The 11,722-nt window shown below is 33.7% G+C and overlaps 1 protein-coding gene across 2 annotated transcripts in view; it reads left to right on the top strand.

Moving 5' to 3' along the window:
• Positions 1-11,366, top strand: part of STAM (signal transducing adaptor molecule) — a 31,604-nt gene extending 20,238 nt beyond the window's left edge. For both annotated transcript variants that reach the window (XM_056486160.1, XM_056486161.1), the window contains exons 8-14: positions 110-204; positions 1,450-1,538; positions 3,163-3,250; positions 4,147-4,201; positions 4,542-4,695; positions 5,215-5,390; positions 6,457-11,366. In XM_056486160.1, the coding sequence (XP_056342135.1) occupies positions 110-204; positions 1,450-1,538; positions 3,163-3,250; positions 4,147-4,201; positions 4,542-4,695; positions 5,215-5,390; positions 6,457-6,706 (907 nt within the window). In that variant the 3' untranslated portion in view covers positions 6,707-11,366. The remainder of the gene's footprint in view (positions 1-109; positions 205-1,449; positions 1,539-3,162; positions 3,251-4,146; positions 4,202-4,541; positions 4,696-5,214; positions 5,391-6,456) is intronic.
• Positions 11,367-11,722: the final 356 nt, after the last annotated feature.

Genomic DNA, 11,722 nt, shown 5'->3' on the forward strand with positions numbered 1-11,722 from the left:
GTGATAGTAATGTAAGAGCCTTTACTGTGCAATTCCTGGGAAAGTTCCATGTGAGTATGGGGTTTCTGATGTATGGGCGCTTTATTTATTTATTTTTTTTAATCTTTAGTGATCCAAATTGGTGGAAAGGTGAAACTCATCAGGGTATAGGATTGTTTCCATCTAATTTTGTAACAGCTGATCTTTCTGCTGAGCCTGAAATGAGTAAGTAACATTACATTTATGTATATATGTTTAACCCTGCCATGTCAATGGGTGATTTCCTTTCCTTTAAGATGGAGTTCACTTGCAAGTTAATGTGATAATTGAAATAAAACAGAGGAGCCCTTGCTATGCTATCACAAACAATGGTCACACCAAGGTTGCCAAACTCTTCTGCTGAAAAATGCTGTTGTTTGCTGCTGCCTTTGTCAGCAGCTTCTTTGAGACTCATGGAATTGCTCATTTGACACCTAGATGAACATGGGCAACAGCAGCTTTTTTTCCAAATTGCCTTTTTGTCCAGTTGCAGTGGTGCATATCTAATCGAGATGAAACTGAAGGCCCCATGGCAGATAGGACTTGGAGACAGATTACCAGTGTTCAAATAGTTCAAGAAACCTACATACTGTAGGTGTGAACATGTGCATAGTGGACAGAGGATTTTCTGCATGCAGTTTATTTACTTGTATCTATTTATATCCATCCAATCTACTTTAAATATTAATAAAATATTAAATATTAGACAAGGCTTCAAGATTCTAGAGCTGATTTCTGAAGTCTTGTGGGTTTGCAAGATTAATCTTCTGTGATCTCAATTTGAGGGTGCTAAAAATATGAGCAGGTCAACAGAATTACATGATGGACCAGTCATTTGTGCTATGTTAAGACTATCTATCTAATAAGAGTGTATGATAAGAGTTGTATTTGGCTTTTTTGCTAAATATAGGAATTTTTGTGCTACTCTCCATTACAGAAGAATGAGATACTTTGTATATAGGATCTGGTGAAGAAGGAATCGAGAAACTTGAGTCCTTTCAATTGTGTACTTAGCTCTGGAGAAGGTTTAGTTTGTCATAGATTATTTTATCAGTTTATCTTAAATTTGAATTGCTAGCCCTATTGTTTCCAATCATTCTTTCTAAGTCTTTTATCCTGATGACTTTTTAATATATGTATTATGTGCAGGGAGACTATGATAAAACTATTTACTTGCTAAAACATGTTTTTGCTGAGCTTGTGTGAACTTCTCTTTTTTTTTTTTTTTTTTTTTTTTTTTTATAATGTGGTTTACAGATAGGAAAATTATTTAGGTCTGTGGCTTTCAAATGTCAACAAAATACTGATTTTTAAAATTTTCACAATAGAGGTTTCAAATGCAAGGAAGCAGCCAATATATTAGTTATATAATATTTATGCCATTGTTTATTTTTTATTTTATAAAATTAAATCTGGCTGTTTATCTTACAGTGAAAACTGAGAAGAAAACAGTGCAGTTCAGTGATGAAGTTCAAGTAGAGACAATAGAACCTGAGCCAGAACCAGTTTATATTGATGAAGTAAGCATGGTAAAAATACTGTTTGGTATCAAATGCACTGCTGGGACATTTAAATATGTGAAGTTTAACCCTTTAATCTTGTACTTCAAAAATATGACCAAAGAAAAGGAAAGAGAGGTTTCTTTTAAGTAATAAAAAAAATCTGCAGTATTCTCTTTTGTTTAGGAGTCTTGAAGGAATGAAGGAAATTCTTAGGAATTTCTGAAACTGAATTTGGAACTGCATTCCATTTAGGGCTCTACTCTGGTGTTGTACATCTTTTTATCTCCAAGCTAGAATCTTAATGTTGAGTGGCACACCTACTTTCAAATTTTGCTTAAAGTACTTCAGGATAACATACCATCTTGATACCCAAGATACCCATCTTGACTGTTCACTTGGATTTATTTCCAATGTAACCACTACTGTCTATCCTCAGATGGAAAGATCTCTTTCTGTCCCTGAAAAGTCTGATATTCTGTAAGTAATATTTAGTAAGATATTTACAATCTCATCTAAGTCATCCTGTAAGGTTTCCAGGAACATTCAGTCCAGGAAGCTTTTCCCCTGTTTTTCTTGTTTTCCTCAACCTGGGTTCTGTCTTTTTTTTTTTTTTTTTTTCTTTTTTTTTTTTTTTTTTTTTTTTTTTTAATGAAAAATCAGTTACTGCCTTCCTGAAGTCCTGTTTAAGTCCCACCTCAAAAACTTCTTCCCAAGAGATAGTACTTTGTAGCCTGCTAAAATAGATTATCTGAGGCCTGCCTTTAGGTGCCTTCCAGCTTTTGTTTTCTGTGAGTAATTTCTGTTTTAGTATCTTCTTTTGTTTTTAAATTCACCACAGTATAATTTTAAGGAAGTAGACTGTTCCCCATCTTTCCATGGTTTAAGGAGGACAAAACACGGTGTTATTTTCTACTTTCATACAACCTATACAACTTAGTGTGAAAAAGGCTATTTATTTGATAGTGCTCAGATAATAAGTGGTTAAAAATAATTTACGTGTAATGTTTTTGGTACTTCAACCAATATAGTCTACTCCAAGACATATTTTTCAAAGACTTTATGCCTGTTTGTTTTCTAACCTTTGATGTTTTTATTATAAAAGGGTTGCACTTGGACTCCGTATTTAAGCTTGACTTATTTGGAAGTAAATTCTGAAATGCCTCCAAACATCATCCTAAAACAACACTTTCATATGTATTGGTAATGATATGACTCATGTACTGAAGAGGTTTCATGCACTTAAAATTGCTTTTCACTGAATTTGAAGTACTCTCTCAATGTATTCTGTCAAAACATTTACAAAAATCCCACTAGGTGGTGGTAATGCATATGTAATAACTAGGCTTGAAAAATAGGAACTGCTCAGAAAATAATACAAGTTTAGGAGGACTTTTAGGAATAAAGGAGTATTCTGCACGTTCCACTTGTTACCACTATTTTTTCTCTTTTGACTTTTCCTTGTTCAAGCATCTTCATTCCTGTAGAGTGTATAATTTGTATCATTTCCTTAAAGTAATCTAGTTGATTCTCAAGTGCCAATATATCAAAACAGCTGTTGTGAACAGTTGCTTTAGTTTACTATCCTGAAAGGACTAAATCCCTTGCTGCCACATTTGCCCTAATTATACAATTTGTGTTCTAGGATAAAATGGACCAACTCTTGCAGATGTTACAAAGTGCTGATCCATCTGATGACCAGCCAGACCTCCCAGAACTGCTTCATCTTGAGGGTAACAAAAAAGAATGAGTATTTCATTGTTGTTTTCCTCACTGATAATTTTCAGTATCAACGCAAATTGGAACTAAGCTGGAGCTACATCAGCTTCATGTGCATGCGAGAAGCATGCCTGAGAAAAGTGCCTGAACCTTAATTATCTTCTCACTTCTTGTTTTCCACATCTATGAGACCAAAGTGCAAAATTTTAACTTAAAACAAGTCTACTTTTCTCTAAAGAAAACAATTTCCTATATTATTTTCCTTTTCGACATATTAATACTTAATTCAATCATATTCATCCATTATTTTTTTCTTTCATAGAGTAGCACAGCATGAGTGGAGTGTCAGGAAGATTCCAAGAGAGGAAACAGAAATGCTACAAAGGTTTAGAATAGACCTGTGGGTGTCCCACATGCTTTTCACTTGCATGTGTATTTCTGGAGGAGTTGCATATTAACAAATACCTCACAGAGTGCTACAAATTATCCTACTCCTTTAGCATCAAATTGTTCATGCCTCTTCATAGAGGCATTATAGATCATTTTACCTAGGCTGATAGATGCACAAAAAAATTCTGAGTGAAAGTTGGAAAAAGAAGTAATCATGAAAATTATGAAAATATTATTCACAATTATGAGGCAGAACATAGGCTTAAACTGATAATTCAGATGATACCAGACTTACTTTAAAATATACTTTTAAAATTGTACCACTACTGAAAATTTTAGCTGGGAGTCTCATTCTTAAATTGTTCATGATGCTACCTCTGTTATTAAAATTTTTTTGACATACAGATTATAGTAATGAACTAAAATATGGCTTTTTTTTTCTATTTTTTAAATAACTTTCTGACTTTGCAGTATGGAAATGTTTATTACTCTGATATATTTTAATGTTTTTTTATTATAGCAATGTGCCACCAGATGGGACCTCTCATAGATGAAAAATTGGAAGATATAGACAGGTAAAAAGAAATGTCATATGCCCTGACCAAAATCAAATTAAAATTCGTTCTTAGAAATACCAGAGTTGTTACTTGATGATATCTTAATTTCTATGAGTACTGGCAAAAAAAAAAAAAAAAAGTGTATTCATTAGTAGTTTCTCTGAGAAGAGGTCTGAAGATTGTTTTCCCATAGTCACAATAATTTATAGTGTTGTACCAGTTGACTCTCTGGCACTTGTTAGACATCACTTCACAATATGAAAATGTTACTTAACAACCTCATGAAATTACTCTGTTTTGTCTGTCCTATACTAAAGTTATCTAAATTTTAGAATGAACAGTAAAATATCTTTTCTAGGAAACATTCAGAACTTTCAGAACTCAATGTTAAAGCAATGGAGGCTCTTTCTTTGTATAACAAATTGATGAATGAGGACCCAATGTATTCCATGTACGCAAAACTGCAAAACCAACAGTATTACATGCAGTCATCTGGTGTTTCTGGCTCTCAGGTATGGATGCAACCTTTTATAGCCACTGACCTTATCTAGTTCTTACTGACTAAGCAGTGTTTTCTCTTGGGTTTTTTGCACAGTATGTAGAAAAATAGAAACCAAAATGTTTGTCTCCAGCTAAAAGCTTTGGATGCTCTCCTTTTGTGGGCTCTAACACTTTTAGTATTTTTCTGTTCAGTTCCCTTTGATCAAGGAAAAAGCACATGCTGGGCTTTAAGTTGTATAAATTTAAAAAAAAAACAAACTGCCAGGGCTTTGCATAGTGGATCAAAGAAAATAAACAACCAAAGGAGTACAATTTCTCCCCATCTACTAATAGTTAGTTCAACATGAAAATGATGCTATGAAGAATTACCATTTTTAAGTTCAGTAGTTTAAATTCTAAATGCTCTTCACAGATATTTTTTTAAGAAAAGGAAACTAAAGTATTTCAGAAGGCGTGTTTAAGTTCTAAAGTCTGATATTAAATAGCAAATTTTCTTGTGTTTTATTTCTAATATTTATTTAATTTCGTAGGTTTATCCGGGGCAAACTCAAGGTAATGCATATTTGGTGGCAGGGAGTGCACAAATGGGCCACATTCAAGGTTACAATCTCCCTCCAGAACAGCTCCCTTCTCTCAGCCAAGGCACAGTTACTCCATCTGCCAGCTCGGTAATTCCTGGTCAGCCTGCACAGACGTCTTACACTAAGTAATTTTAAATATTTTGCTATTCAAGTTTAAATCAAATTAAACAGAGACTCTTTTAAATTACAGAAGTATAATTATAAATACAACTGAAAAAGACTTTAGTGCAATTGTTTCCAGAGTGCTTATTATTGGTGTCATGTATTTAAAATTTTATTTAGTTTTTAATTGTCTGAATATGAAATATGTAATTTATATAGCTCTATACTTTTTAATTAAAAAAATGGAGAAAATTATACAGACAACATTTAGTAGTAGTAGTAGTAACTTCTAGTATACTTTTAATGATGAGGGTTATCTGGTGCTCTGGCTGGCTCTGCGTAATTTCTGAGAGCAATTCTGTTCCTTTGTCAAATATCTTACCACAGAAGAATGGGGATAATTCTACTCATTTTGGGAATACTTACTAAAGCTTATACAGCTTACCCAAATAAGGAAGCTAAAATAAGCTTTCTACATTGGGTAGATAGCCAAAGATGCTAAGTATTGGTTAAGTTACCTATATTGTGAAAAGGTTTGTTTTTATTAGCTGGTTTTTGTTTGTTTGGGTTTTTTGTTTTTGTTTACTCTCTGTGGAAAGTAATTTTACTCTAAAAAGTTGGGAGAGTCTTCCATCTTGAGTCATTATTGTATTTGTTAGTCCTTATCCTCAAAAGTGCTAATTTAGGCTAGTAAAGCGTACAATGATAAAGTGAGTTTCTGAATATTCATCTGACTTGTTTTGCTATTTAAAACAGTTTGTTGGGTTTTGCTTTTTTCCATGAACAGAATGGAAGATAGATGGTATTCCATGTTGTACCTTTAAATAAAACAAAACTACAGATTCATGGTCTAATTTTAAATCCATGGGGAGTGTCTATTGGATGTTTCAATCACAGGAGTGTGTTTGAGTTTTAATGGGAATACTCATTGGCTACAGTTTTAAATATGCAATGTATCCAGAGATAGAAGATTTTTGTGTTTATAAATAGAACAACTGAAGAAGCAATAAAGTTTTGCTGTTCTGTTGCTAAATTGTTTGTTAATTCTACTTTAATTTTTTTTTCTCTCTTTTTTGCTTTTTTTTTCAGTGCAATGGTTGGTTCTGTTGCTGGGAGCACCTACTCTAACCAGCCTTCAGTGTACAGTCCACCACCTGGTACTGTTGATGTTGCTGCTTATCAGAATGCTGGAACTAATATGTCCCAGGTGCCAAATTATAACTTAGCACCTACAGCTCTGCCACAGACAGCAGGCAGTCAGCAAGCACCTCCACAACAACCACAGCCTCCACCACCTCAACAACCACAGCATAGTTACTCACAGAAGGCTCTGCTATAGGATCCAGGACTCCTAATCCTCTTTAACCTCTGCTAAAGGCGGTTGGCAATTCTATGAGTTTCTTCATTTAGTCTCTTAAACTTTGTTTATCCTCAGCTTAATAAGAATCTCTCTTGGTGAACAAGTTCAATTTGCACTGACTTTTTAGGATTTTTTTTTTTTAATTTTGCGGAGGAACTGATATATTTAGGAAATTTAATTCCTTTTAAAATACCTAAAAATTGGTACAAGATTATTTATGTATGGTTAAATTGGCTAGTTTGTGAAAACTCAACCATTGCAAACTGTTGTGGCATATATGTTATGTACATATAGTGTGTGATTGCAGTAGTGCCCATTTCGTATAACTATGGTGGTCATGTGAATATATTTAACACAATGTTTAAAAATAATTTGCTTTACTATTTTATTTTAATCATGAACTGACAACCATATTTCATGTCTAGTTTTAAGACAAATGCAATGTCTTTTTCCAGTGCAGGAAAAACAGCAATTCTGCTTATCATGGTTACAATTACAAGCTAAGGTCTATATATGAATTTACAAACTTTGACAAGTTTCACTACTTTTTGAATTGAACACAAGTGTATCATGACTATTAGATAGCTTATCTACCAAAGTAAACTTGTTAACTAGAAAATTATTTGGGGGGATAACAGCAAATTATGATTCTGCTTCAGACATAATTACTAATTTAAAACTACTATTCAGAGGCTGCTAACGTATCGTGGGACCATGAAACAGATCAGGATCTTGCATTTTATCATGAGAAGCATATAATTTATTTTTCCAAGTTGTTTTTTAAAATGAGAACCTGAACTATATGTGTGTTGGTAGAGATTACACCAAAGAAAGACAGAGGAATTGATTTGAAAGAGAAACAATGGAGTTAAACTGGACACACAACATTTACTCTATTTTGTTCAAGTCTTCTTAATTAGAACATGGAGAATTATGGACATGTAAATCACTTTGCTGAACAAACCTTCAGGGCTTCGTTTTATCTCTTGTGGCCTTGCTTAGCAATTTGTTCTGTTTACTGTTCTAACACAAACACTTCTGCCTTAAATGTCTGTTTAAATTTCCAGTTGTACCATTTGAGTTTATTAGCCCTTCTGTAGTTTTGAACAGCTTATGAGACATCTCATCTAAATCCACTTTTAGGTTACTTTAAATTCTCTTCTACAGCAACATGCATTAGCCTGTTTTATACCCTTGTGTTCCTCAGTAACTTAGCCACATGGCTTTGTAAAGCATGGTATTTTCTTTCTGTGGATGAGGTGCTGCAAAAGAAACATGGTAATGGAAGGCAGCATTTCAGCTGTGCTTAAGCAGAGTTTCTTGTACAAAGACTGTTGTTACTTTGTGTTTTGATTCCATCTAGTAATGCGTCCTGGTTTCATGTTTTCAAGCAACTCTAATTCCACTACAGCAATACTAGATGTCTTCAACATCAGATCTGCATTTAGTCCTGTGTATATGTCAGAAGTTGTTTGTTTTGTGTACTGTATTTTAGCGTGATGCTTCTGGAATTAAATGTTGCAACTGTACATTATACTACAAAATGAGCTCTGTTATCCCATATATTTCTGCATCTGTTCACAATTCCCTAACCTTTGTTTCACTATTTTAACTGACATCAGTGTTTTGCCAGATACTTTCAGATGACTGCTTTGCATAACTTCTGATTGGTGGTTACAAAACATGCCCGTGGTTGACCTATTCCAGTTGGGGATGTTCTAGCAAGCTGGTTGATCTAATGCTAGGATTTTCACATATTTGTTTTCTCTAAAATTTTTAAGCATCCTTGCAAACTGTCATTAATTATTTCAGTACTTGGTGTCATCACAAAAGCCTGTGGAATTTGAAAGGAAATGCAAAAGAAAGAATAATAATATGTCATACAGTGTCACGGATGACTTTTTATGGATTGAAGAAGTGACATCTTTAGAAATGACTTGAAGTAGAATTTAGATGGTGTTCTCTGTATGCATTAGGTATCTTATTCTAAAATCAGATATTCAATGTGTATAGAAGTGTATAATTTATACACAAAAGTGAAAATATTTTTTTATTCCATTGTTCTTAGTCCCTGATTCAAGGAGAAGCTTGAAGCATCAAGATAGTCTATTTAATATTAAGTATTGTGTTCTTAGGTTTTCACATGTGTCACATGTTCCCTAATAAGGGCAGGTGGAAATTCTGTACAGAAATGACCCAGAAAAAATACATTTTGTTAGTGATTTGTGATTTGTTTTTAAAAATTTTTTAAGTTTTTCCTTGATATACAGAAATGCCAGATCCTGGTTTCTCATTTGAACATTATGTGTATCACAGTTTTTCTGATCTCCAACTTGATTATTTTGGCCATTCATCTATTTTCATGAAAATGAAAATCACCTTTCCCATCCATCATGACCAAAAATCCCACTCACTAAAATTTAAAGCCCCTTTAAATTCATTATAATCAAAGTTGTAAAAAAAGATAGACACTTTCTATTTTCCTTCATGCTTTTATTGAAGTCACTGCTTTAAGGTATCTCTTTTAGGAGGCAGGGAATTTTAATTGACTTTGAATCAGAGTTCATTGTCTACAACTGGTGGAGTAGGTCACTATAATTTTAGGTTCCAAGTCTTAGTGTTTCTGTTGCAACCTACCTTTTCCATTTTACGTGCAAATTTCAGATTAAATTGAATTTGGAGTTGTATTGCTCCATGTTAATTTTTCTTATCAGAAAATATCTTCCTGCTTGGTTGTGCCCTATATGCTCGATACTCTGAAGTGATGCCTTCTACTTTGCTAGATGCTGTCATCGCATGAATTCCTGCAGTCATCCTCTCATATTCTCTCTGATAGCTTAGAAATAATACTTCAGTTCACCTCCTTTCTTCTGATTTGCTATCATGAACCTGGAGATGCCATTCCTGGTGCTTTTCTGCCATGATTTATTCTCAGATTCCTTGTTTATGCATTGTTTTGACCAAGTTCACTTATGTTCTACCTTACTACGGTATTGAACACTGAAATGTTAATGAATGGGAAAGTACACACACAGTTACTGTGTGGAAAAGCTTTTTAGCAATTAAATAAAGTGTTAGGGTGTAAACTGTTTGAAAATAAAGAATCATTGGAAATGCTATTCATGGTCCAATAGAAGACATGATTTTTTAATGTCTTGTTTCTTTACATGTAAACTGTCAATTTATGGTTAAAATGTGTTCAAAATATTTTGTATAAATCTTTTTTACTTAACCCTTTCATTAAGGAATACAAAAATGCTAATTAACTTTGGAAGGGATATTTCAGTGGCCTGGTTAGCATGAACTGGAGCAAACTCTGGAAAGTGCCTTCTGTGCATTTCACTTCTATGAGCAAAATTTTAGTAGCCATTTGTATCATCTCAATTTATGTGGGCATAACAAAGCTGTCAAGATTTACTGTAAAACCTCCCAGGAAAAACACTGGGGGATACTATGTTAAAATTTTCTGTACTGACGTCATGGCAGTGTGTTCCAGAGTGTGCAGCTGCAGAAACAGTCATGATGTATTTTCCCCCCTCTGATTAACTGGTGCTGTGTAGATGTGTCTGTAATGTCATAGCACATAGAGACAGCAGTTAAAAGGAGCAAAATACCAGAATTCCTGCATGCTTCTCAACAGATGTGGAGCAGCATACTGCCCTCATGGTACAGTTACTGTTCATGAGTTTTGAGGCAGGAGGAACTGAAATAAATCTGAACTTCAGAAAATTCTGCCAGATTGCAAATGGTTAGATGTAACAGAGATTTGCTTTTAATACCACATACATATTTTGCTGATTGAATCTAGGCTGCTACTATAGTTCTCAGATTTCCTCTGGATGACAGGAACATCAGATTTACACTGGAGAACTGCTTAATACCTCATTATTCAATTTTTTTGTATTTTCTCTAATATCGCTTACTTTATTTTTCACTTATATTTCAAAGATATCTGTCAGTCTTTATATACAAAGGTCTTACCTTATTCGTTCTTTGCTGGGGTTCACAGAATGAAAAAAGACATCTCTAATTAGAGCAGCTATACTGGAACTTTGAATTACCCAATTGCACCTTCCTTTGGAGAACCTGTATGCATCTGTTTTGAGGAACAAGGGAACATAATTTTTCCAGTTAACAACCAGAAGAGATATTTTTAAAGAAAAAGGTAGGATAAAAGTTACAAAAATCTCCATTGCCAAGAGCAGGCAGAATCATTTTTTACTCTGTTATTCAATCTTAGTAAAGCTGATCAACTCCACACTACAGCTATTCCTTTCACATATTCAGCTGCAGTGAAGAATATTGACCTTCATACATACACTTTCCAACACCATAAGAAAACATGGAGAAGGCCTTGACATTTGAACTTTTTGCTTCAATATGTAAAAAACACTATGTACATTTTTGAAGCCTTGTTTCTTAAATTAGGATGGTTGTGTTTAAAAACATTCCATTTGCTACTATGTAAATTACAGATCTAAAGTTCTCTTTTCATGCTGCTACCTTGTCAAAAAGGTGGTAGGAGATTTTGTTCTATCCTGCATGTTCTGGAATCCAAATAATTTTTGTCTTGTCATGAAAAAGAAAAACCTGCTGCAGTCTGCTTTGGTTTTAATAAAGTGTACACAGTAGCAAAGTGCATTTTTGTTTGGCTTTGTTTGTTTTGATGCTCCTTTTGATGTTGGCATATGTATATATTTAGATATACTGCACTGTTGTACAAGAATTGTTTTAGTAAATAACACTATTTGTAAAAACTTAATTGTTTTTGGTATGAATGCAAAATATTAAAGTTGGAGTATTTAGTTCATTATGTTGCAAAGTAAATTTATAAATCTTGAAGAATAATTGAAAAGGACTTCTTTTGCTGGAAGGTCTTAGAGATACAATAAGCAGGTCTGTTAGAAGTTCTTAAATTTTCTGGTGTCAGTTGGGGTGAAAGTGGGGTTTTTGATTGTTCTGGTTGGGGAGGATTTGTGGGTTTTGTTTGATGCT

Source organism: Oenanthe melanoleuca, chromosome 2 (genome assembly GCF_029582105.1).
Source record: "Oenanthe melanoleuca isolate GR-GAL-2019-014 chromosome 2, OMel1.0, whole genome shotgun sequence".
NCBI lineage: Eukaryota > Metazoa > Chordata > Aves > Passeriformes > Muscicapidae > Oenanthe > Oenanthe melanoleuca.